This window comes from Podarcis pityusensis (assembly GCF_964106645.2).
Source record: "Podarcis pityusensis genome assembly, chromosome: 8".
NCBI lineage: Eukaryota > Metazoa > Chordata > Lepidosauria > Squamata > Lacertidae > Podarcis > Podarcis pityusensis.
In genome coordinates this window covers 79,724,959-79,752,221 of record NC_138033.1, presented here as the reverse complement: position 1 = coordinate 79,752,221, position 27,263 = coordinate 79,724,959, and the positions used below count along the sequence as shown (strand labels likewise).

Below are 27,263 nucleotides of genomic sequence, written 5' to 3'. Positions count from 1 at the left end.
AAGCGAGGCGTTTGGGACGGTATCCAGGCAACGAGATAACGGCTTCCACCTTTGTTGAGGCGTGAAGCCGGACGGGGCGGAGCAGCCCTTTATTGGCCGCCATCTTGGAATCGGGCACAAAGTAGCATTTAAAGGAGGGCGTGGCTTCATAAATTTTCAAGGAGGAGGAGGGAGGACCGAAAGCGTGCCTGTCCGCGTGCACGCGTGGGCGCGAGAGCAACTTTTTCCTCCTCGCCCCCCGCCTCGGATCGAGACCCAGACAACCCTCCCCTCGCCCCCACCCCACAGGGAGAGACGCCGGAGAAAAGGTGAGTGAAGGAAAGGGAACGAGCGAGCGCGGGGGATGCGCGAGCGCGTGGAAAGATCCAACTTTCAGGAAGACCGGGGGGGGGGCGGCTCTCGACCCGGAGTCCCCATTTCTCATAGCGGTTTTTAATTAATGGAAGAGACCATTTGGGGAAGTAAAAAACGGGGGAGCGAGGAGCCTAAACCCTCGTTTCCTCTCCCCCCACTCTTATAATATTTAATATATTTAAAAATATTAAAATATTAAATATTAAAATATTTAAATAGCACCACATAAGCATCACAATATAAGATATAATAATTATAATGCAATAATTATATTATTATTTTATTACATTGTATGTACTAATTAAAATATTGCAAAGTAAGGAGGGAAGACAGACTTTCTTCCTCTTGTAAATCCGTCGTAGCTTTTTCTGCAAGCCAAAAATAAGCGGACCTGATGGCCAAACTTGGCCCGCCAGCTGTTTTGGGACTACAACTCCCATCATCCCTAGCTAACAGGACCAGTGGTCAGGGATGATGGGAATTGTAGTCCCAAAACAGCTGGAGGGCCAAGTTTGGCCATGCCTGTTGTATCTCCACATAACTTTTTATAAACCCAGGTACAGCTAAACTAAATGGTGAGCGTTTATAAAAGGATGCTGTGATGACTGAGAACCAGCGTGGGCTTATCAAAACAAGTCATGCCAGACAAATCTCATTTCTTCTCCGTTTTTTTGAAAGAGTTTTTTTGAAACAGGACCTGAGCTCAGCAGCAACTCAGCTCACCACATGTGGTCTCCAGCTGCTGGTAGGGTGGCGCTGTGGTCTAAACCACTGAGCCTCTTGGGCTTGCCAATTGGAAGGTCGGCGGTTCAAATCCCTGTGATGGAGCGAGCTCCCATTGCTCTGTCCCAGCTCCTCCCAACTTAGCAGTTCGAAAGCACCAGTGTGAGTAGATATTTTTTCTTTTTTTGGAAAGAGTTGCAAGCTTGGTAGATCAGGGGGATGCTGTGTGTGTAGTGTATCTTGATTTCAGTAAGGCTTTTGACAGAGTCCACCCACCCACCCTCCTTCGATATTATTGTAGAGAAGTTGGTAAATTGTGGGCTGGATGAGGTTGCTGTCAGGTGGCTTTGTAGCTGGTTGGCAGACCAAACCCAAAGAGTACTCATGAATGGTTCCTTTTCATCCTGGAAAAAAAGTGACAAAGTCGGATGCCACAGAATTCTGTCCTGGGCCAGTTTTCATTCAACGTATTCATAAACCAGTTGGATGAAGGAATTGAGGGGATGCTCTTCCAGTTTGGAGATTGCACCAAACTGGGAGGGGTAGCTAATGCCGCAGAAGACAGAATCAGGACTTGGTATTAACAGATTGGAGAAAAGGGCCAAAACCAACAAAACGAATTTCAATAGGGACAACTGTAAGGTTTTGCACTTAGGCAGGAAGAACTGGCTGCCCTAAGATAAGGGACGCCTGGCTTGCCACAATTTAAGGAAGGATATTGATAAGCTGGAACATGTGTAGAGGACAATGACCAAGATGATTAAAGGTCTGGAAACCAAGACTTTTGAGAAACAGTTGAGGGAGTTGGGTATATTTAGCCTGCAAAAAAAAAGAAAATAAAAGAAAGGTGAGTGAGAGGGAGATATGATAGGTAAAGGAAAGGGACCCCTGAACATGAGGTCCAGTTGTGGCCGACTCTGGGGTTGCGGCGCTCATCTCGTTTATTGGCCGAGGGAGCCGGCTTACAGCTTCCTAGTCATATGGCCAGCATGACTAAGCCACTTCTGGCGAACCAGAGCAGCGCACAGAAACGCCGTTTACCTTCCCGCCGGAGTGGTACCTAATTATCTACTTGCACCTTGACGTGCTTTCGAACTGCTAGGTGGGCAGGAGCAGGGACCAAGCAATGGGAGCACACCCCGTCTCGGGGATTCGAACCGCCAACCTTCTGATCGGCAAGTCCTAGGTTCTGTGGTTTAACCCACAGCGATAGCCACCTTCAAAAGGGCTTTTTCATAGCTGTCACAGGGAAGATGGAGCTTGTTTTCTCCTGCTCCGGAGGGTAGGACTCGAACCAGTGGCTTCAAGTGACAAGGAAGGAGATTCTGACTAAACATCAGGAAGAACTTTCTGACCAAGAGCTGTTCGACATTGGAACGGTCTCTCTCAGGGGGTTGTGGACTCTACTTTGTTGGAGGTTTTTAAGCAGAGGTTAAATGACCATCAGACATGGATGCTTTCATTGAGATTCCTGCATTGCAAGGGGTTGGACTGGATAACCCTCAGGGTGCCTATGATTCTTTGAAAAGGCTTTTTAAAAAACCCCACAAATTATTAGGAAATGTTACATGGCTGCCCAGCAAAAAAAAACCCAACCCTGTTTATACAGTATTTGTTTCTCCTCAGGAAATACCTCCATATTCCCCTCTTAATTCTCCTCTACCATATTTCTTCATCCCCCCTCCCTTTATAATTTGCCAACTTTAAATAAACATTTTGCCCCTTCGGCCCTACCCCACTAGTTTTAAGTATCTTCCCTCATAATTGTTGCCTCTTTGGTTTATTATTTTATACATATACTTTGATCCAACATATGCAGCTCAGTTTCAGTTTACCTTGTGGGCTGTGCAGGAGCAACTCTCATACGTATAAATTGAGGGCTGTATCCTTTATTAGACCTACTCAGAGTAAGCCCACTGAAACTGACGGACACGACTAACTTCTGGGTGTAAATTTCAAGGGTTCTGTTCTGAGTAAAACTTGATTGGTTACAACCTGTTATCTTGAAAATGCTTATGACTTTTAAACAGAGAGAGAGTCTCCAACAACCCTTGTTCTGCCTCATTATTTTCTTCATAATTTTTTATATATTCCCGTATATGGCTGGGCTGAGAGGTGGAAGCATCTTTGGGGTTGAGGGGAAGGAGCCGAACACAAATATGACTCTTGGATCCTCCTAGTTTGAGGGTAGGGGGCCATATTCTGTCAGAATGATGCAAAGCACCATTATGAAAACTCTGCAGGGAAGGAGGTGATTTTACACTCCAGTTTTTCAGTCTGGCAAATGACTCCTGCTGTGATGCATGAAAGAGAAACTATCTTATTTATTCAAGAGATGTATGCCCTGACTTTGTTTGCATTGCTCATAGTGGCTTGCAACAATTAAATGCAATATCCCATTATTATTATTATTATTATTATTATTCATTTCTTATATTTTGCACCTCATGTTGAGCCCAGAGTGCCTAACAACTTACTGCTATTATTGAGAGCATCTGTACCCCGCTTTTCAGCCAAAAGGGCTCCCAGGGTGCCTTGCATACAGTCAGTTAAAATAAGACAGTTCCTGTTCTGAGGCTTTACAGTCTTAAAAAAACAACAACACAACATGCAAGGGAAAAGGGACAGGGAGGGGAGAGGAAAAAATAAAACCCAGGCACTAAGCTCTTAAAAATATGGAATGGAAACAGAATGGCTAACTTCATATAAAAACACAACAATTAACAACTCTTAAAACTGCAGCATTAAGGCATTAAACACTGACAGCAGTCCTGATAAAGACAGGATATAATTATAAAAGTTAACCAGGTGACAATAAACAGATGGAAGCAGGCTTTTTACTATGACATTTCCTAATGCAATTAAAGGGAGAGCTGCCACCCTCTCCAAAACTCTTCTTTTTATTTGGGAGTGGGATGAGACCTTTTCAGCAATGGTGCATAAGATAAATGTTGGTCACTTGGCTGCAGAATCTATGGCTCTCCAGATTTCCAGATGTTGGTTTTTTTTACTGCAGCTGCCATCATGCCTGACCATTAGCCATGCTGGCTTGGGGTTGATGGGCAACTTGAGTCTAGAGAACCGTAAATGCTCTCAGTGCTTCCTACAGTGGAAAAGCTCCCCCAACATTTCAGTGTGAAAGAGGAGCCCCTTCATTCTATAATTGGAGGAGCACATCATCTTATGGTAGCTGAAATGGGAAGGACATCTCATACCCTGATTTTGTTCCTGTGGGATGCAGGGAGAAAGTTTGTGTATCCTGACCACCAGCCAATGGATGTAGGCTTTACCCTTCATGAGATTACAGCCGGAAATTCCCCTGAAATACCGTATTTTTCGCTCTATAGGACGCACCTTTTCCCCTCCAAAAATTAAGGGGAAATGTATGTGCATCCTATGGAGCGAATGCAGGCTCCTTGGTTTTAGCGATAGCAACGCGAAGCCTCCGAAGCGCAGAGGGAGCGCACCGACCCCTCTCGCTCTCCAGGCTCCAGGGATAGCCGCCTGAAGCCTTTGGAGCACAGCGGGAACTCGCACTGTGCTCCGAAGGCTTCGGGTTCCTTTCACTGAAGCCAGGAGAGCAAGACTCTCCTGGCTTCAGCAGAGAGGGAGAGCTGCTCAGCGCCCCTTCAGCGAAGCGGGAGGAGAAATGGAAGGGGCTCCGTTTCTCCTGACGTTTCGCTGAAGGGGCACTGAGCTGAGAGGGGGAGAATATTTTTTTCTTGTTCTCCCCCTCTAAAACAAGGTGCGTCCTATGGTTGGGTGTGTTGTATAGAGCGAAAAATACGGTAAATACTGGAGCTATATGAGAATTATAATTATAGTCCTTGGTGTTTCCTATTTTGAGGAAACTTGGCACGAAATCAGCACCTAAGAAAGACCCCACAGTACTTTTATTTATATATATTTATAGTCCCATCTTCCTGGCTGTAGTTGAAAACCTCAAAACAGCTTGCAGACGTAAAGAGAGCTTAAGATACAATGTATAATTCCCCCTCCCCTGATTTTAAAAAATTTAAAGCTCGAAGCAGAAGAATAGGTTAACAAATGCAACTTTGATAACCATCGCTACATACCTGACTTGTTTCTGAAGAAGCTTGTTCTGCAACTCAGCCAACAAATCTGAAAGTTACTTGGCCATTGGTCTTGCAAGCTGGGGCTTGATGAAGTAGCTGGACTCCACCTGGAGAATTGCATGTTAGCCATCCCCAAACTTCAACACCAGTAAAAACATTAGTAAATGCAGAAACTTGGTCCACCATGCATTTAAAACAATATGATAGTAGTTTAAACAGGCATGACTTCCCCCAAAGAATTCTGGGAGCTGTAGTTTAAGGGTCCGGAGAGTTGTTATGACCTAGCACTGAGATGGCTCAAACTCTTAAAGCACCATTAAGAAACCTTAAGAAGAGAGTGTTTTTAAGGCCCATTTCAAAGACTAGTCGTACCTTGGATCCTGACCGCCTTGCGAGTCGAACGTTTTGGCTCCTGAATGCCGCAACCTCAGAAGTGAGTGTTCCGGTTTGCAAACGTTCTTTGGAACCTGAATGTCTTCCGTGGCTTCCGATTGGCTGCAGGAGCTTCCTGCAGCCAATCAAAAGCCGTGCCTTGGTTTCCAAACCTTTTGGGAGTTGAATGGACTTTGGGAGTTGAATGGAATGGATTCCATCCGACTTTTGAGGTACCACTGTAGTAACTTTGGTGTTCAATTTGCCGCTTTGCTAGGGAGGGAAGTGTGGTAAGTTTTGCATACCCTCCAAGTCTGAATGTTGGGAACGAGGGCAGTGGCAATTGGCTTCTCTTTTCACATCCTTCTCTCTCTTTTATTATACATTTTTATTGGGGGTTTTTTAACATATCATTTCCAACAATCATTTAACATAACTTCTTATCTTATACAATATTTTACACTTCCGTCAACGACTTCTGAAGATTTCCCGTTCTTTATTACTTGTTCTGCATTTCTTAATTTCTCTATTACTTATAATTATCCTTAACTAATCATTCTCATCATAGTCTTTCTTGCAATATTTCAAATAGTCCTCCTTACAGAGCTTCTTGCAGTCCTACTAGCATAATCCGTTTATTACAATTGCTTTTCAAATAGTTCAAGTATTTACTCCAGTCTTCTAAGAATCTCTGATCCTGCAGATTTCGAATCCTTCCTGTTAATTTATCTAATTCTGCATAGTCCACTTTCCACATCCTTCTCGCCAGCTTTCCAGCAGCATTTTTTGAAGCCCTGCTAAATGGAAGTTTGGTCTATCCAGCTCAGCAATGCTAATGAATTAAAGCTGACCCCTCGCCCTGTTTGCTGCTTCTGTTACAATTGCAGTCCATGCATTTAGAAGCAGTTTCGGTCATGATGCCACCACCTGAAATTAGATCCGCATTTTGGGAATGAGAAACAGGATCTGGGTGTCTCCTCAGCCGAGGTGCTGCTCATATAACCCTTTCAGAGCTGATTTCTGCTCCAGTTGTAATTGCTCTTGGCTTTTCTTGGCACCAGTACTATTTTTTTCTCCAGAGTGGCTGCCAGCTGGAGAGAGTCCCAGTCAAGGAGCCAGGATCAGGCTCCCTCCTTAGCAAACTTTGATCCGTATCAAAAAAAACCAACAACCCTAACTTTGATCCATACCCACAGTGATAACTCCAGCAGGAATGCAGTCAGGCTGCTAGAGGTTAGTTGAGGTGACGGGAGCAAGTGAGTTTCTCTGTCTGTCTCTCTCTCACTTCCACACAGCAGAGGTGAAGCTTGGGTGATAAAGATGACTAAAGCAGTGAATGTGTGTCTGTGACAAAGACGTTTGTGCAGTTTGGACTCAGAAGCTGCTTACTATCATTCCCGCTGCTAAGCAAATCAGTCTCTTAAGCTTAAGCCAAGAAATAGTATTCTCTATGAAATTGAATATCAATATACGTATCAAGGCTTTGAGATTAGACCACTGAAGAAGCCCGGAAAACTACCTTGGGAGTGTGCTACCCTCAAGCCCCAGTAAAAGGGCCCCATCGGGGGGGGGGGGGACAGCGGCCTCTTGATTACTTGGACTGCCAGGGCGAAACAGGTGCAAAATGTAGGCACCCTGTCTGCAACTTCATTAACATCTGTCTACAACTCCACTAGCATCTCTCAGTATTGTGAATAACACCAAACTTACCTTTTGTTGGTATCACTTTGAGAAGTCAGGTTACAGGGAACCAGGCAGAGGGCCTTCTCAGTAGTGGCACACGCCCTGTGGAATGCCCTCCCACCAGATGTCAAAGAGAAGAACAGCTACCAGACTTTTAGAAGACATCTGAAGGCAGCCCTGTTTAGGGAAGCTTTTAATGTTTAACAGACCACTGTATTTTAATACTTTGTTGGAAGCCGCCCAGGGTGGCTGGGGAGACCCAGCCAGATGGGTGGGGTATAAATAATAATAATAATAATAATAATAATAATAATAATAATAATAATATCTTTATTAACTTACCTAAAAAGATAAAACAAAAGACTGAGTTAAGCATTTGAAAAATCTATTGAAATCAGACATTGTAAGATCATCTTAGACTGGGCAGTTCGCAAGTTTCTGTGGCTTTGCACAAGGTTTTGTATTTTTCTCAGAAGACTGATAAAGAATGTGTAATTATGGTATTTTGGTAATTATTGTGTGTATATTAGTTGCCAATGCGTTGCATAAGTCGTACTACATCCTTCCCGCTGCAGCATTTTGGTTAGCCACTGTGAGAACAGGATACTGCCCTTAGAGGGCAATCATTCTCCAGAGCCATCAGGCTCTTCTTAGGACTCCAGCCCTGGCACTGACTACATCCCTGGGTAGGACAAGTGAAAACCCAGTGTAAAATGTGCTGTGGGTCACCTCAACTGCTTTTACTGTTGGGTATTGATTTGGTAGGGGACACTGTTGGTGCTGTGGGTTAAACCACAGAGCCCAGGACTTGCCGATCAGAAGGTCGGCGGTTCAAATCCCCGCGACGGGGTGAGCTCCCGTTGCTCAGTCCCTGCTCCTGCCAACCTAGCAGTTCGAAAGCACGTCAAAGTGCAAGTAGATAAATAGGTACCACTCCGGCGGGAAGGTAAACGGCGTTTCCGTGCGCTGCTCTGGTTCGCCAGAAGCGGCTTAGTCATGCTGGCCACATGACCCGGAAGCTGTACACCGGCTCCCTCGGCCAATAAAGCGAGATGAGCGCCGCAAACCCAGAGTTGGCCACGACTGCACCTAATGCTCAGGGGTCCCTTTACCTTTATTGATTTGGAAATGTTCCAGGCCTTCCAAGACCTACCTGCTTCTAAAATGAATGCCAGCATTCTGACTTGGGGGCAGCAGCTGGCTGTGTTCCTAAGATGTGGGGCGAGTGGGAAAAAGAATCCCTAGCATCCAGCAACACGGAAATTTTCATCCTGTGCTAAATCCTCTGCAGAACCAACTTGTTAGAATTTGCAAACATCCCCCCCCCCCCCGCTCACCTTAGATGGCTTTTGTTGCTTGGAAGAAGGTGTGAGGGTTGAGGAGGTACTTGGCAGTAAGAACCAGTTAGCTCAGCCAGCCCAGGGCATTGCTGGAAAGACCTTGAATCTTTGCTGCTCTTGTTTTTTTCGAGATTGGAGAAGGCTAATCTGCTGCATTGGGCTACAACTCCCATCAGCCACAGCCGGGCCAGTGGCACCCTGTGTAAACTCCTTTGGAAGGCTTATGCCCAGGCCCAGGCAGGGGGGGGGGCATATGGGCCACTTGGCCCGGGCCTCCGATTCCAAAGGGGACTTCGGTCAGCATATTCACAACCGCAGGGGATGCACTGGGGCAGAGGCGCAAAGGCGGTGGCGGCGGTGGGCAGAGGAGCGCAGAAAGGGCGCTGGGTGCAATGAGTTTCCATATATTAAAACGAATTAAGTCTTTCTTTCAATCAACAATGGCTCGAGAACACCTAGCAATGATAAACATAAACCACGATAAGGCGAAGTTGCTTGATTTTCCCTGCGTAATTCAAGAATTCGCAGAAAAGAAAGCTAGGAAAGCATTTTTAAATGTAAATACCGGTACTTAAAATAATTCTTTTCCCTATGTATTTTCAAAAAGCACTATTGTATATCTATATTTTCCATTTTGTCTTTATATGCAGATACAGTTCAAGCTTTGAAATAAAATCATTTGTCAGCATAACTTTTGTAAAAATTATGTATAGGCTTACTTATTTATAAGACTTCAGTTATCCCCAGGGTAAAAAAAAAGGGGGGGGGGACATTATCTACCTGGCCTGGGCCTCTGCAAGGCCCTGCTTATGCCATAACAAATAAGCCAGCCCAGGGATGTGTTAGCCCAAGGGGGCCGTTATTCCCATCAGGGCAACCTTCTGAGGGCCACGTGGGTGGGGGAGCCAATATAAATGTTATCTTTGCTGCTAGCAACAATCGCTTTGCTCAGCCTCCACAGCTGGAGGCGGTAAGTCGTCTGCATCCCAGTTGCTGGAAACTTTAGGAGGGGAGAGGGCTCTCGAACTCAAGTCCTGCTTGTGAGCTTCCTATTGGGGCATCTGGGTGGCCGCTGTGAGAACAGGATGCTGGACTAGAGTAGGCCGATTTTTGCATGCTCACACGCCGCCACCCCTTTCAACCAGACAAGTAAAATGCATTACAGTGGTACCTTGAGTTACAAACGCCTCAGGTTACAAACGCCACTAACCTGGAAGAGTTACCTCGGGTTGCGAACTTTGCCCTAGGATGAGAATGGAAATTGTGCGCCGGTGGCGCAGCGGCGGCAAGAGGCCCCATTAGCAAAAGCACACCTCTAGTTAAGAATAGTATTTATTTATTTATACATACCCCGCCCATCTGGCTGAGTTTCCCCAGCCACTCTGGGTGACTTCCAATCAAGTGTTAAAAACTATACAGCATTAAATATTAAAAACAGGGCTGCCTTCAGATGTCTTTTAAAGATAAGATAGCTACTTATTTCCTTCACATCTGAAGGGAGGGCGTTCCACAGGGCGGGCGCCACTACCAAGAAGGCCCTCTGCCTGGTTCCCTGTAACCTCACTTCTTGCAATGAGGGAACTGCCAGAAGGCCTTCGGACGCTCCTTCAGGTATACAGGACCGAGGCTGTTTAGGGTCAGCACCAACACTTTGAATTGTGCTCAGAAACGTACTGGGAGCCAATGCAGATCTCTCAGGACCGGTGTTATGTGGTCCCGGCGGCCACTCCCAGTCACCAGTCTAGCTGCTGCATTCTGGATTAGTTGTAGTTTCCGGGTCACCTTCAAAGGTAGCCCCACATACAGCGCATTGCAGTAGTCCAAGCGGGAGATAACTGGCAAGACAGTCTGCGGACAGGTAGGGTCTCAGCCTGCGTACCAATGGAGCTGGTAGACAGCTGCCTGGACACAGAACTGACTGCCTCCATGGACAGCTGTGAGTCCAAAATGACTCCCAGGCTGCACATCTGGTCCTTCAGGGGCACAGTTACCCCATTCAGGACCAGGAAGTCCCCCACACCCGCCCGCCCCCTGTCCCCCCAAAACAGTACTTCTGTCTTGTCAGGATTCAACCTCAAGAACAGTTTCAGGTTAAGAACGATCCTCCGGAACGAATTAAGTTCATAACTAGAGGTACAACTGTATTGGGGTTCAAAGAAAACATTCCAGCCCGGTCAAGAAAAAAAAGGTGTGTGGAGAAGCAAGGCCAGTGATGGGTGTGGTCTGCAAAGAATTTGAGGGCCAGGCAGAGAGGTGCAGGGGCCACATTTGTTCTCTGGGAGCCTGAGGTTCCCCACCCCAAGTTAGCCTTTTGGGTGCCACAAAGTTCCTTGCCGGTTTTGTGGCTGTGTGATTGTTTCCTTCCTTCCTTCCTCCTTCCCCTCCCCCCCTTCCTTTTTTATTAAAAATGCCATAAAATGGCTACATACAAATTCAATAAAACCAAGAATACAGCACAAAGTGATACATGGCTTAGCAATTTCAGTTCCAGAGCCACAATGTGTTGATTAAAACCTGAGAAAATAAAATAGTTTTCTGACCACCTGCCTATATTATATGAAGCAGGTGCCAGGCAAATGTCGTTTTGCATGGTCTTCAAACAGTCCGTATAGGTTCTCCACGGACGGGTTTGTCAGGCTGGCAGGATAACTTTCCTCTTCTCTTAAGTATGAAAAGAAGGGAGACACTGTGCGGTTCTTACGCATAACAAAAGTACCTTTTCGGTGGTGGTGTCTTTACTGTAAAAAGGAGGAGGGCCCCTAATTTTGATTCCTTTTGAGGGGGTCAGCAGGGAATATATGGCTCTGCTCTCGGAACGGAAAACGTTTTGCAAAAGAGAGCACAGTGCACAACGGCCCTTGCACAAACAACAGAGCATTCAGACCAGACAATCAAAGGCAGCGTTTATGCTTGACAAACAGAAGGGTGTCTCTAGAGGGCTGGATCTCCACTGCCCATTGGAGCAGCGGGCAGAGAACCCTGCCCCTCTGATGGGAGGGAGGCCTGCGATTGGCAAGCCAGGTCTGGCATCCGCAGGTCTGGGCTGGGCTCTGGTTGGAGCAGGAGGGCGCCTTTGAATGCACACCTTAGTTGGCTTTGTATGCGCAGTTACTGAGAGCCCAAGCGGCGTCTCTGTTTGCATAGCTGTAGAGTGGAGGCTCAGAGGCTGCTGTTTTTGTTGGCGGGAGTCCATTTTGAAGAGTGGCTGTGCACTTGATCCAAGCAAGGTCAGTGAGCCTGTGTATCTCACTGTGTGTGCACGTGGACAGCCGCAGGAAATAACCTGGAGCGGAGCAAAAAGCCTGTCCAGCTGGAGAAACACTCCAAGCTGCAGTGGACAATTGCATGGAAGGATCACTCCGCCAGGCAAGTGTTGCGATGGGTCTTGCAGGTTTGTGCTGTTGTCCCTTCTCCCCACCCCCCTGCTTGCCCAGCCCCAATCTCCCCCTTGGAAATATCCTTTATTGTAAATGACCTCCTGTTCCAACTCCCTTTGCTCAGAGTGGGAGCCTGGAAAAGTCTCACCTGGAAAAGGCAAGCGATTTCTTAACCCTTCTTCCCTTGCAGAACCCCTGAATGTTTAGTGTGTGATTTGTGGCGGCCATGGAAAGGGAAGAGTCTTAGTTCGGTGGTGGAGGAAATCTTGCTTTGTGTCCCGGGTTCAGATCCTCAGTGGCATCTCCTGGTAGGGCTGGAAATGTTTCGTGCCTGAAGCCTTGGAGAGCTGCTGCCAGCCAGTGTTGACAGTCCTGGGACTGATGGGCTGAGTCAGCCTAGGGCACCTTGCTATGAGGGTCCTGGTCTTGAGGACTGCTTGGCTGATGCCTGTGGGGAAAACGAGGCAAAGTGGCTCTGCAATGTATGTTTTTATTAGAAGTAAGGTTGTCAGCAACTATGTCTGACTCAGAGTAGACCCACTGAACTTGGCCATGTCCGTTAATGTCAACGGATCTGCGCAGCTCATAACGTTTGTCTAGCTAACAGCTGAACAACTTTCCCTGAGGAAAGGATTGCATATGGAATTACTCATTTAATAACAATTGCACCTTATCAACCTTGCATCTTATCTGCTGTAAATATGTGCCCTGTTTTTCTTTCTTTCCGGGATGTGTGTGAGATAGTTAATTGCAATTAAACCTGTTAATTAGGCATGTGTTTGTGTAGCTCTCGGATGTGAATTCTCCTCTCAGCTGAGCAATTACCAGGCATTTTCATGTCACTCGTCAGTCAAAAAAGGCTTACAAATGTCGCTGAGAACACAATCCCCTCCCTCACAATCTAAGGTCACATCCAAACCAGACATGATTTAAATCCCATTTCCCTCCTCCAAAGGATCATGGGAACTGCACTTTATTTAAGGGTGCTTAGAACTGTGAGGGGTGAACTACAGTTCCCAGAATCCTTTGAAGGAAGCAACATGCTTTTAAATATATGGGTGTGGGTGTGGCCTATGAGACATGACACAAAAGGAAAGGGGAGTGGGAGGGAAGAGGAGGTGAAAGCAGGTCCAGGCTCTCATTCTTCGTTACAGTCAGTGCTTTTTCTGGGTGGGATATTCAAGGGTACGCAGTACCGGCACCTTTTTGCCTAGGCTAGAAGAAAAGCACTGGTTACTTGCCTCAGCCAGAATGTCAATGGTTGCAGTGAATAAAAAATCTGAGGGAGAGGAGCATAAAATTGCTGGTCTTTTTAGCCATATTAATAGAGCAACCCTCTAGTTTCAACTCTCTTCCTTTGCCTGATGGAATGACTGCTGAGCTGACTGCTCCTGTTGTCCCTTACCATTGGCCGTGCTGGCTGGAGCTGATGGGAGTTGTTGATAAAAACGGGTGAAAAGGTAAAGGACCCCTGGACAGTTAAGTCCAGTCAAAGGTGACTATGGGGTTGCAGCATTCATCTTGCTTTTCAGGCCGAAGGTGCCGGCGTTTGCATGGCGAGTTCCCGCCTCCCACCAGTAGGAATAAAGACACATGACACCATTATTTTAGGTTAATGGGCTAAAATTGGCCACAACTTTATTGGTTACAGGTAAAGAGCGGTATTGGCTTAGCCATTGGTCCTATCTGACTATCTGGCTTCAGCCTGTTTGCTTGAAGACCCGGAAGGGTTAACACCAGCAGGGGGAGCCCTGCTGATGCACATCAACTAGGCACTCCCCCAGGGTCACCGCTCGGGGGCGCGCTTTAGGCCCTGGCCTCCATAGGCTTCGGACGAGGCCACGCCACCGGAATCCTTTACCGGACTACCCTTCAATATTTGGGGGAGGTGATGGTGCTTCTCCCCCCCAACACATCTACATAACAATACCCCTACCAATGCCTAACTGCCAAAACCAAAGGAGTTGTGACAATTTGCTATGAGGTAGGCGAAAAACCAAATGGCCGGTGCCAATTTGCCAAGTGGAAAAAATTCCTACCAGGCCCCTTAAAGGCGACCAACCGAGGTCCATAGCAAGGTCAGAAGGGTGGGTGGGTGGGAAAACCTCAACAGCTGAGCGGAACCAAAGAGGGAGATCCCGGGGCTGCGCTTGCCTTAAATGAGGCAAGCCACACACCCTGAGCCAGCCGATGACGCGGCCCGAGGATTCCCCTGATCGCGCAGGGGCTGGAAGCCAGCCTCCGTGCATGTGTTGGGGGGCATGAAGCCCGCAACACCATCTCCTCCCGAGGTTGGAAGTGGCTTTGTCCACAGACAGCTTTCCAGATAATGTGGCCAGCATGACTAAACTGCTTCTGGCGCAACGGGACACTGTGACTGAAACCAGAGCAAACAGAAATTTACCTTCCTGCCGCAGTGGTACCTATTTATCTACTTGCATTGGTGTGCTTTTGAACTGCTAGGTTGGCAGGAGCAGGGACAGAGCAGCTGGAGCTCACCCTGTTGCGGGGATTCGAACCACCAACCTTCCAATCAGAAAGCTGAAGTTGTTGATAAGCAGCTTCCAGTGGGGGCACCTCAGGCTAGCACAAGTGGCCTCCTGTTTGCTTAACCTTTCTCCCCACTTCCTGCTTCCCAGGTCTCTCGCCATGGTGAACGAGTCCTTTGGTGCCGGCAATGGGGTGGCCGTCCTTGGCAACGGGGCGGCCGTCGTGAGGTCTGATGGCAGCAGTGGCAGCGACAGCTCCAAGGAAAGTTCGCGATGCTCCACCCCTGTCCTGGACACCGAGCGGCACGACCGCCTGTGGGAGAAGATGCGGAGGCGGCAGGAGTCCGGGGACAAGTGGTTCTCCCTGGAGTTCTTTCCTCCGAGGACGTCCAACGGGGCCGTCAACCTGATTTCCAGGTGAGGGGGGTGCTCCGGGGCAGGCTGTTGAAATCCGAGCGTTGTGTAGAAGCCACCAATGGGAGAGGGATGGTGGGTTGTTTAGTCATTTAGTCATGTCCGACTCTTCGTGACCCCCTGGACCAGAGCACGCCAGGCCCTCCTGTCTTCCACTGCCTCCCGCAGTTTGGTCAAACTCATGCTGGTAGCTTTGAGAACACTATCCAACCATCTCGTCCTCTGTCGTCCCCTTCTCCTTGTGCCCTCCATCTTTCCCAACATCAGGGTCTTTTCCAGGGAGTCTTCTCTTCTCATGAGGTGGCCAAAGTACTGGAGCCTCAGCTTCAGGATCTGTCCTTCCAGTGAGCACTCAGGGCTGATTTCCTTAAGAATGGATAGGTTTGATCTTCTTGCAGTCCATGTTGAGCTTCAGACCATATTTTGCGCTCTCCTCTTTCACCCTCAATAAAAGGTTCTTTAATTCTTCCTCACTTTCTGCCATCAAGGTTGTGTCATCTGCATATCTGAGGTTGTTGATATTTCTTCTGCCAATCTTAATTCCGGCTAGGGATTCATCCAGCCCAGCCTTTCGCATGATGAATTCTGCATCTGGTGGGAGATGAATTCTGCATATGGTGGGATTGTGGGAGTGCGGGGTTATACTATGGAACTCGCTAGAAACACCATAACCAGACACTGGAGAGACCTGTCAGGAGTAAGCATGGACCAATGGTACCAAATAGTATGGGAAACAGCCCTACTAGAAAAATGAACCCATAAACTGACATGGGGACAAACAGAAGAAGACGCCTTCACCCCGGTATGGCTCCCCTTTATCACATACACAGCCCAACAAGACAATGACAATAATCCACCAACAGCATACAAATCAATATGGCTAACCTGATCCAAAACACCCACTCACCCCACTTACACACGAAAACAAAGATCACCACAGCCAATCACAAACAAACAACCACACCCTAGGTCAACCCCAACCTCTCTCACCACCAAAGAAACACAAATGAACAGCACGAGCAACACTGACACCAAACCCTACATACATTAAGCAAAACAGAAACATCGCCACCCCACCCCACCCCCACGAGAGACATTACACATACTTCTGTAAAACAAGAAAATCTTTAATAATAATAATAAAAAGCTTAGGTCTTTAAAAAAAACCCAAAAAAACAACAACTATGGAACTCACTGCCACAAGAATGTATGGTGGCCTCGTGAGAGCTTAAGAATCAGACCTGTTGACCCATCTAGTGCAGCATCCTCATCTCAATGGGAAGCCCAGAAACAGGACCTGAGCTCAGCAGCAACTCAGCTCACCACATGTGGTCTCCAGCAGCTGGTAGGGTGGCGCTGTGGTCTAAACCACTGAGCCTCTTGGGCTTGCCAATTGGAAGGTCGGCGGTTCAAATCCCTGTGATGGAGCGAGCTCCCATTGCTCTGTCCCAGCTCCTCCCAACTTAGCAGTTCGAAAGCATACCGGTTCCAGTGTGAGTAGATATTTTTTCTTTTTTTGGAAAGAGTTGCAAGCTTGGTAGATCAGGGGGATGCTGTGTGCTGTAGTGTATCTTGATTTCAGTAAGGCTTTTGACAAAGCCCCCCCCCCCCTTTGATATTATTGTAGAGAAGCTGGTAAATTGTGGGCTGGATGAGGTTATTGCGCGGGTGATGCTGAGCCTCTTGGGCTTGCCGATCGGAAGGTTGGTGGTTTGAATCCCCGCGACGGGGTGAGCTCCCATTGCTCTGTCCCAGCTCCTGCCAAACTAGCAGTTTGAAAACACGCCAGTGCAAGTAGATACCGTATTTTTCACTACGTATTTTTCGCTCCATAAGACGCACTTTTTTCCTCTTAAAAAGTAAGGGGAAATGTCTGTGTGTCTTATGGAGTGAATGCGTGGTCCCTGGAGCTGAATTGCCCAGGGGCGAAAAGCAGATCATGCTTTATTTTATTTTTTTAGAAAGAGGGAAGCGGGTGTTGAAACAAAGCCACTACTCTGCAAGCAATGGGGGAGGGAGAGATAAGGGAGGCTAGCGATAAAGGAGGCTGCCTGGGAAGTAAAAGCCCATGTATCCTCAGGATTTTTGCATTGGGTCACCCCAAATTCACCATCAGATCACATAGCATGTCCATGGCTACAGCCTGTGAGGAGAATCAGAACTTACAGGGTTAAACAGTTCTGTGTGACGTCTCACATTCTGAGGCGTGGTTATGTTCACATATGGGAATCTTTCTTTGTGTGTGAGTTTCCTTTCGCTTTTGGCTGAGAGACAAAAGAATGCCTGCTCTCTCGCCGGGACTGATTTATGATGTTTTCCTTCTCATTAAAGGCTGTTAGAGATTAGCAAGAAGCCTGCGTTCAGTCTGATTTATTATCCACACACAAGGCAACATTTTCTGCCGCTGCAGATCTCTGCTAAGAGCTGCAAAGAGAGCTCAAGTTTTTTCTATCGGCACAGGCGTCCATCGGCACAGGGGAAGTGTGCCGGGCGCCATCTTATCTCAGCACAGCCTGCACCAAAAAAACACATGCATCCACTGTTTCGTGGGGCCCCAATTGCACAAAAACGTGGTTACAAAGCACGGATCCACATGGATTCTCAGGATTTTTGCATTGAGCTACCCCAAACTCACCGTCAAATCACATATCATGACTGTGGCCACAGCATGAACCACAAAAATCATACATCCACTGTTTCGTTCAGAATATATTTTTTTCTTGTTTTCCTCCTCTAAAAACTAGGTGTGTCCTATTGTCAGGTGCGTCTTATGGAGTGAAAAATATTGTAAATAGGTACTGCTACTAGCTACTACTGATACCTAGTAGAAAAGCCTCTGGCTTTCCCCCAACCTTTAAACATTTTTTTTCGACTCATTGTAAATCATTCCCCAGAATGCTTTTCTTATCTTGCACGTCCACCACAAACTTTTTTATTTGTTTCTGTTCGGTGGCAATCTGCAGGCTTGACCGCATGGGTGCGGGCGGCCCGCTCTTCATCGATGTGACCTGGCACCCGGCTGGCGACCCAGGCTCCGACAAGGAAACCTCCTCCATGATGATGGCAAGCACAGCGCTCAACTTCTGTGGCCTGGACACCGTCCTCCACATGACCTGCTGCAACCAGACCAAGGAGATGATCACGGCACACTTGCAGAAGGCCAAGCGGCTAGGTCTCAAGAACATCATGGCACTGCGTGGAGGTGAGTTGCCTCACAGCCTGCTTGTAGTAAATCGAGGAAAGATGGTAGCTAGATAATGGAGCAGCTGCTGTTCCCTCCAGAGAGAGGGATGGGGTTGTGGGGTCTCTCCGTTGGCTCTCTTCAACCTCTTTTCTGCTGGTCATTCCGCAAGTGAGGAGGAATGCCCGCATTTTCTATTTTTCCTCTTCCCTCCTCATCCATCTTCCTTTTGTGTCACGTCTGTTTTAGACATAACAAAGAACAAGTGCTCGATTTGATTTTCCGCCCTCCTCCATCCCCATCTTTCATCTTTGGTTCAGATTGTAATAATTATTTTAACGGAGAACGAATTTGTCCCCCTCCTCCCAGTTCCTCTTCGTGTTGCGTCTCTCTTTATATTGTAAATCTGGGAGCAGCCTTATTGTTGGATCTGCTTATACTGCTCTGGGAGCCTAATTTGCTTTATTTGTTTTGGCTGAAGGAAGAGGTAGTGATAACAGGACTAAAGTCAGGCCCGTCAGGAGCAGACATTGATTTCCATCTGGAATGGAAGTTTTCAATCCACTGAGCCTCTGCTGTCTGTCAAAGGGACCAGAAAAGCAGTAGGCAGAAGTTCCTTCTTTGTTGATCCATATCAGGAGTAGGCAAACTAAGGCCCGGGGGCTGGCTGCGGCCCAATCGCCTTCTCAATCCAGCCCGCCGATGGTCCAGGAATCAGCGTGTTTTTACATGAGTAGAATGTGTCCTTTTATTTAAAATGCATCTCTGGGGTATTGGTGGGGCATAGGAATTCATTCATTCCCCCCCCCCAAATATAGTCCTGCCCCCCACATGGTCTGAGGGACAGTGGACCGGCCCCCTTCTGAAAAAGTTTGCTGACCCCTGATCCCATATGGAAGGAGGAGGCCTAATTTTTAATACACATCCATGTTCACTGGATGTCTTGTCCAGTGCTTGTTTAACCATTAAGGAAAATAAGTACAGTGGTACCTCAGGTTAAGTACTTAATTCGTTCTGGAGGTCCATTCTTAACCTGAAACTGTTCTTAACCTGAAGCACCATTTCAGCTAATGGGGCCTCCCGCTGCCGCCGTGCCGCCAGAGCACGATTTCTGTTCTCATCCTGAAGCAAAGTTCTTAACCCGAGGTACTATTTCTGGGTTAGCAGAGTCTGTAACCTGAAGCGTATGTAACCTGAGGTACCACTGTACATGCTTAGAGCATCAAGGGACAGGGGGCATTACAGAAAATTTTCGTTGTCAGATTTACCATGGACCATATGGTGCAGCTGAACCAGGTTCCACAAAAAAAGACTCTCTCTCACATACACAGAAAATGAGCTGAGCGTTCATTTTCTCAGTTGAAGTATATTAAAAATCCCACCTGAGCAACTATGTAATGAGGCAGGCTGGACACCTTATCTCTACTAAGTACAGAAGCAGGTGTGTTACGTAAGATTAATTTTGAGGATCTGATCAAAGACTTTGCAAAAGCAGGAGAAAATTCTTTTCATCTATAAATAAAGTGGAAGTATACAAAAATGAACATAATTTTCCATCTTACAGTAGGTTTCCTTTCATTTCGAAAAACAAAATTTTGTTTTATGGTTTATGGTTTGTATTTTGAAATTTTTTTTTTTTAATATTCAAAATTATAACAAGACATATTATCCAAAAACATATCATCCTTGTTCCCCCCACCATTTTTCCTCCCCCCTCCCAAACCCACCCCCACCCAACTTCCCTCAGTTCCAGTCTTTGGTTTCTCTGAGACCGCTGTTTTCTGCATGTTACAAAGTTGTATAGATCCTCAAACTATTTAGCTGATTATTATCAATAAAAAGTTTGTGAATGTTTATTCAAAACCTGCCAAGGAGTCCAGTTCACTTTGTTGTGTCTTCAAATACTTTGTAAAGGGTTCCCATTCATCCTTAAAGTCACAGTTATCCTTGTCCCGTAGCTTATATGTCAGTTTTGCCAGTTCTGCATAGTCCATCAATTTTTCTTGCCATGATTCTTTAGTTGGGGTTTCTTCAGTCTTCCATCCTTGTGCTACCAGAACTCTCGCGGCTGTTGTCGCATATATGAAGATGTTTTTCAACTTTTTGGGCAGGTCTTTCCCTACAATCCAATTTTGAATTAGATATACTGAATTGGCCTGAATATAAGCCTCTCTCTCTCTATTTTTTTTTTATTATTTTTTTTGTAAATTCGGACCGTGGAACGTTAAAGTGTGGTTTAAATTCGCAACCTTGCCAAAATTGGCTTTTACGATATCACTGCTGAAGCAGACATATGGTCAAACGGAACAAGTGTGAGTGCCTGCGGAATTTTAAGGGAACGGCTTATATTTGGGTATTCTCTCCCCCCCCCCTTTAATTTTAAAGGTTCAGCTTATATTCAGGTGCAGCTTATATCTGGGCCAATACGGGGTGTGTGTGTATAAGTATGTACAATGGTACCTCAGGTTAAGTACTTAATTCGTTCCGGAGGTCCGTTCTTAACCTGAAACTGTTCTTAACCTGAAGCACCACTTTAGCTAATGGGGCCTCCTGCTGCTGCTGCGCCGCCGGAGCACGATTTCTGTTCTCATCCTGAAGCAAAGTTCTTAACCCGAGGTACTATTTCTGGGTTAGCGGAGTCTGTAACCTGAAGCGTATGTAACCCGAGGTACCACTGTGTGTATGCGTGTGTGTGTGTGTGTGTGTGTGTATATATGGAAACCCCCCCCCAAACCTTAAAAGTGCTTAGGGCTTCTAAAGGGTTTAATCTGGCTGTGAGTCTTGTCCAGGAGAGAGAGGGAGAGGGAGAGAAAGAAAGAAAGAGAGAGAGAGAGAGAGAGAGAGAGAGAGAAAGGTAAAATGAAGTAAAAGCTGGTACTGTGGGGAGTGTGTGTATTTACAAAAGTGTTGACCGGGCACTTCCTGTCTCTCCCCACAGACCCCATTGGGGAAGAGTGGCAAGAGGAGGTCGAGGGTTTCAACTACGCTGTTGACTTGGTGAAGCACATCCGCTCTGAGTTTGAGGATTACTTTGACATCTGTGTGGCAGGTAAGAGAGAGAGAGAGACTGGCGGTGTCTGTGCACACATGCCAGTTCTGCAAGGATTACTAAAGGAATGTGAGAATCTGAGCTGGATAGAGATCCGCTCTGTGAACCAACTTTAACTCTGGTCTGGGTACATAAGAAAAACCTGCCGGATCAGTCCAAAGGCCCAGCTAGTCCTGTTCTCAGATCGCTGTGGGGAAACAGCCAAGCAGGATTCGAACACAAGAGCAACAGTATTTGCCTTTCATGCACGAGCCACACCTTTGCACAGCTGGGTGTTGTTGTTTAGTCGTGTCCGACTCTTCGTGACCCCATGGACCAAAGAACGCCAGGCAGTCCTGTCTTCCACTGCCTCCCGCAGTTTGGTCAACCTCATGCTGGTAGCTTCGAGAACACTGTCCAACCATCTCGTCCTCTGTCATCCCCTTCTCCTTGTGCCCTCCATCTTTCCCAACATCAGGGTCTTTTCCAGGGAGTCTTCTCTTCTCATGAGGTGGCCAAAGTATTGGAGCCTCAGCTTCAGGATCTGTCCTTCTAGTGAGCACTCAGGGCTGGTTTCCTTAAGAATGGATAGGTTTGATCTTCTTGCAGTCCACGGGACTCTCAAGAGTCTCCTCCAGCACCATAATTCAAAAGCATCAATTATTTAGCCATCAGCCTTCTTTATGGTCTAGCTCTCACTTCCATACATCACTACTGGGAAAACCATAGTTTTAACTAACCGGACCTTTGCTGGCAAGTTGATGTCTCTGCTTTTTAAGATGCTGTCTAGGTTTGTCATTGCTTTTCTCCGAAGAAGCAGGTGTCTTTTAATTTCGTGGCTGCTGTCACCATCTGCCGTGATCATGGAGCCCAAGAAAGTAAAATCTCTCACTGCCTGCACAGCTGGGTAGCATTCGAATAATATGTAACCTTTGGAAAACAAAAAAACCCCAACCTCTACCCCTGAATTCCCCTGTCTTTCTCGTTGGCCCTGAAGGTTACCCCAAGGGACACCCAGAAGCAGAGAGTTACGAGGAAGACTTGAGGCACCTGAAGGAGAAAGTGTCCGCAGGAGCCGACTTCGTCATAACGCAGCTGTTCTTTAGGTCGGAGACCTTCCTCAAGTTCTTGAAGGACTGCCAGGCTATTGGTATCACCTGCCCTGTCGTGCCCGGGATATTCCCCATACAGGTGAGTTGTGTTTGGGTTCTGCTTATGGGGTTCTCCCATCAGGGCATCTGGTTGGCCCCTCTGACAACAGGATTCTGGACTAGATGGGCCGTTGGCCTGATTCAGCAGGGCTCTTATATTTGTTTTTTAAAATATATACTGTATTTTTCGCTCCATAAGACGCACTTTGTTCCTCTTAAAATCTAAGGGGAAATATCTGTGCATCTTATGGAGCGAATGTGTGGTCCCTGGGGCTGGGGGGGGGAACCCGGGCTTCCCCCCACCGCCAGCCCCACAAGCTCGGGGAGCAGTGGGAAGGCTGCTCCTTTCGCTGAAGCGTTTCCTTTCGCCTCTCCTGGTTTCAGCGAACTCTCCTGGCTTCAGCGAAAGGAACCCGAAGCCTCCGGAGCACAGTGGGAACTCCTGCTGCGCTCCGGAGGCTTCGGGTTGCCTTCACTGAAGGCAAAGGCAATGTGGGAGAGGGAGAGCTGCGCAGCGCCCCTTCAGCGAAGCGGGAGGAGGAATGGAAGGGGCTCCGTTTCTCCTCCCGCTTCGCTGAAGGGGCACTACGCAGAGAGGGGAGATATTTTTTTTCTTGTTCTCCCCCTCTAAAACAAGGTGCACCCTATAGAGCGAAAAATACGGTATATATACAGTGGAACCTTGGTTCTCAAACTTAATCCGTTCCAAGAGTCCGTTCGACTTCCGAAACTATTCGAAAACCAAGGCGCGGCTTCAAGTAGAAGCCGCGGCGGACATTTGGCTTCCGAAAAACGTTCGAAAACCAGAACACTTCCGTGTTTTTGGCATTCGGGAGCCAAAACATACAAGTATCAAGGCACGATTCTATGTGTTGCAGTTTTTTGTGCTTTTAACTTTTTGCTTTTTTTCCACTGCCTTGAGACTTGAAACAATTGTATAGAGGGTGATTAATAAATTGATGATCATGATGATCTGAGTAGGGCTGGGCGATATACAGTGGTACCTTGGGTTACAGATGCTTTGAGTTACAAACTCCGCTAACCGGGAAGTGGTTGCTCCAGGTTAAGAACTTTGCCCCAGGATAAGAACGGAAATCGCGTGCCAGCAGCAGCAGGAGGCCCCATTAGCGAAAGCACGCCTCAGGTTAAGAACCGTTTCTGGCTAAGAACGGACCTCTGGAACGAATTAAGTTCTTAACCCGAGGTACCACTGTATCAACACATCATCCAAAGCCAGTAAGAAGTCCATATTGTGATATCGATTTCATAGCTTTTGACCTGGCAATATATCGCGAATCATGATGCGTGTTAGGGCTAGCCAATACGTTGTCCAAAACCGGTTTCAAAGCATGATACCAGTTTCATCATTTTTGACCAGGCATATATTGCAAATCATGGGGTGTGGGGATGTGCTATGCAAAAAATGGCAACGCAAGAAAAACCATGAAGCTGGCCAATGCCTCTACATAGTTCCATTTTTATTTCAGACATTGTGATATATCAGTATATTGCGATGTTCAGATGGGGATATATTGCAATGTTGAAAACGACATGTCAGAAGCAGAAGTCCCAGCAAAGGAAGAATGGATACAAAACCTTATGGAATATGCAGAAATGGCGAAACTTACTGGCAGAATAGGAAATCAAGATAACATTTTTAAAAATAAAAGAATGGAAATGGTTTATTGAATATTTACAGATAAATTATAAACAGACTGGCAGAGTTATTGTAATAACCTGCAGTTTTATAGGAGTATATATTTAAAGAAGATGTCTAAATGAGCAAATTTAGTTGATTTGGATATGCAGAAGATGTTAAAAATAAATTTAAGGAGCCACAGAAAGAGGGGGGAAGGAAATCAAGTTCTGAACTGTCAAAATGATTGTAAAATCAGTGAAATGTATAAAATTTGTGAAATGTATAAATTTGAAAAGAGTGGATGGATGGATGGATGAATAAATAAATAAATAAATAAATACCAGGCATTGTCCAGCCCCAACTGAGAACAGGGCTACCATTCGATCCAACCCATAATTTCTCTCCCCCCCCCCCCCGCCTTCTCTGCTGTAGGGCTATCATTCCTTGCGCCAGCTTGTGAAGCTTTCGAAGCTGGAGGTGCCGCAGGAGATCAAGGACGTCATAGAGCCCATCAAGGACAACGACGCGGCAATCCGGAACTACGGCATTGAGCTGGCCGTCACCATGTGCCGGGAGCTGCTGGACAGTGGCCTGGTCCACGGCCTGCACTTCTACACCCTGAACCGGGAAGTGGCCACCATGGAAGTCCTCAAGCACCTGGGTCTCTGGAAGGAGGACCCTAGGTGAGCACCTCCATTTTTTCTCCTATTACTAAGAGAGCCAATCTTCGTAAAGCAGGTTACAAAAGTTAACTACCGTATTTTTCGCTCCATAAGATGCACCTGACCATAAGACACACCTAGTTTTTAGAGGGGGAATGCAAGGAAGAAAATATTCTTTAAAGGGAGCACTGAGCAGAGCCTGTACGCATCCCAGGCTCTGCTCAGTGCTCCCTTTCACGAGTCGCGTGGAGCAAGTGTGCAGCGCTTGCAGGCTTTTCCCCAAGGAGGGTTGCCCCTCTCTCTCCTCGGGGAAAAGCCCCCAAGAGCCGCACACACGCTCCACACGGCTCTTTAAAGGGAGTGCGGCTCTTGCGGGCTTTTCCAGGAGGTGGGGGAAAGGACAGACCGTGACTAAGCCAGAAGCTAGAACAGCGAGAGGGAGCCCTGCACAGTGATCCCTCTGGCTGTTCTGGCTTCTGGGATAGCTACACAGCCTGCATTCGCTCCATAAGACGCACACACATTTCCCCTTACTTTTTAGGAGGGAAAAGGTGCGTCTTATAGAGCTAAAAATACGGTAGCTCGCAACATCTTTTTTTAAAAGAAGTAGAACCAACTTATTTAATTGTGTTGACACTGTGGGTTAAACCACAGAGCCTAGGACTTGCTGATCAGAAGGTCGGTGGTTCGAATCCCCGCAACGGGGTGAGCTCCCGTTGCTCGGTCCCTGCTCCTGCCAACCTAGCAGTTCGAAAGTATGAAGTGCAAGTAGATAAATAGGTACCGCTCCGGCGGGAAGGTAAACGCCGTTTCCGTGCACTGCTCTGGTTCGCCAGAAGTGGCTTAGTCTTGCTGGCCACATGACCCGGAAGCTGTACGCCGGCTCCCTCGGCCAATGAAGCGAGATGAGTGCCGCAACCCCAGAGTCGGCCACGACTGGACCTAATGCTCAGGGGTCCCTTTACCTTTAAACAATGCAAGTGCAGGAATGGAAACAAACAAGATTCCGGTCAATAATTGCACAGTTTTGCAAAGATGCATCGAGTTATGACAGAGGTTTAACGAAAAATTGCTGTCACAATCTGAAACAGAGTATATGCAAATGGGAAATAAAAAAGTAAAGGAGAGGGAGGGAGAAAAGGGGGGCGAGGAAGGAAGCCAGCAAAGTAATAAGGAAAGGTATCGAGTGGAATCAGAGAACTGTACAGTTCGAAGAGACCCTGAGCATAATCTAGTCCAGGGGTCAGCAAACTTTTTCAGCTGTGGCCTGTCCACCATCCCTCAGACCATGTGGTGGGCCAGACTATATTTTCTGGGGGGGAAATGAACGAATTCCTATGCCCCACAAATAACCCAGAGATGCGTTTCAAATAAAAGCACACATTCTACTCATGTAAAAACACGCTGATTCGCAGACTGTCCACGGGCCAGATTTAGAAGGCGATTGGGCCGCATCCAAACCCCTGCAATGCAGGAATATTCAGCTGTCCCATTTGGGGATCAAACTTGCAACCTTGACATTATCAGCACCACTATCTACCCAACTGAGCTATTTAGTGGGTGGACCCTTTTTATTTATATATTTATGATCTTTAAGAACAATATTCATACACTCTCAACAGAATTTCAAAAGGATTATATCTAACCCCCCCCCCTCTGTCTGACCTGCCAGAATTCTTTAAACATTGCCCATCCTTGGTAGAATCTGTTTATCTTCTTTTCTCTTGTTGAACCCAAAGGAATCCATCTTGCCATATTCTTTACTAGCTTGTGGGAATTGTTTCCATGCTGGCTGCCGGGTAAGGGAAATTCCATCCTCTGCAGCCTTTATGGATGTGAAGGCTAGAAATATCTTTTTTAAAAATTGGCCTTCTAGCCAGCAGACTGGCAGAAGAGGAGCAGAGAGGGTGATTCTCTACCACCAGTTGCTTGGTGGCCCAAGCAAGGGTAGGCCAGAAATTCCTGGTTGGACAGGCAACAGCACCTTGGAGAGCAGTCTAAGGTTTGGGTTAAGGACCACGGACAGCTCTCCTGCAAGTGGGGCCAGGCATACAAGTTGTCTCAGCGAGAGATTGCTTTGACCAGCAGACTCCACTGGCCTCCTCCAGTCAGCCTGTGCTAGGAATGTGTAATTCTCTGGAGCGTTCAGTCTCTCCCAACACAAAGACAGAACAGGCAATCTCCATGGATGGGAGGTTAATTCTTCTGTCTCTGTGCCTGCCACTGTTCTCGCCTGAGCTTAGCTTCTCCCAGTTATGAGGCGTGCTCAAAACAGTCATACATCACCAGAGACGGAGAACTTTAAAGTGTTAAGATCAGAAGGCGGAAAACATGAAAAGAATGAGAAGGAATGAAGATTTGAAGATATGCTTCAGAGGTCCAGACTATGGGGAGCCTGGAAAAATTAATAATTACAATTTGGTCGTTTTTTTATTGTAGTTTATTGTTTTTAATCAGATTATGATGCATATATGTTGATTGGCTGTTTTTATTGGAAAATCAACAAAAATGATTTAAAAAAAACAACAGTCATACATCAGGGTGCAATTAATTCTATCTTACTTACATGCTGTAAAAGTAAACCTCATTTATTCACTTGTGTATATATCTCACTTTTTGCACACGATTTCCCCCCCCACACACATTTAATCCTTACAACAATCTTGCGAGGTAGGCTAGGCTGAGAGACAGTGACCAGCCCAAGGTCCCCGTGTGAACTTCAGGGTTCAAGTGGGGATTTGAAACTTGGCCTACCAAATGCCAGTCCAACCACT

General features: G+C 46.8%; 1 protein-coding gene across 1 annotated transcript; it reads left to right on the top strand.

The window, feature by feature from the left end:
* The first annotated feature begins 77 nt into the window (after positions 1 to 77).
* On the top strand, positions 78 to 24,659 carry MTHFR (methylenetetrahydrofolate reductase). Its single transcript, XM_081017519.1, has 6 exons — positions 78 to 308; positions 14,565 to 14,831; positions 17,792 to 18,030; positions 20,948 to 21,058; positions 22,035 to 22,228; positions 24,260 to 24,659. Exons 2-6 carry the CDS (start codon positions 14,575 to 14,577, stop codon positions 24,512 to 24,514), a joined length of 1,056 nt encoding a protein of 351 aa, XP_080873645.1. The 5' UTR covers positions 78 to 308; positions 14,565 to 14,574; the 3' UTR covers positions 24,515 to 24,659.
* The last annotated feature ends 2,604 nt before the right edge of the window (positions 24,660 to 27,263 follow it).

Bases quoted from the DNA above. Each gene is read 5' to 3' on its own strand.
- MTHFR (XM_081017519.1), top strand. From the start codon at position 14,575: ATGGTGAACGAGTCCTTTGGTGCCGGCAATGGGGTGGCCGTCCTTGGC. The intron at 14,832-17,791 runs GTGAGGGGGGTG...GGCAATCTGCAG, and splicing joins GCCGTCAACCTGATTTCCAG to GCTTGACCGCATGGGTGCGG. The intron at 18,031-20,947 runs GTGAGTTGCCTC...CTCTCCCCACAG, and splicing joins CATCATGGCACTGCGTGGAG to ACCCCATTGGGGAAGAGTGG.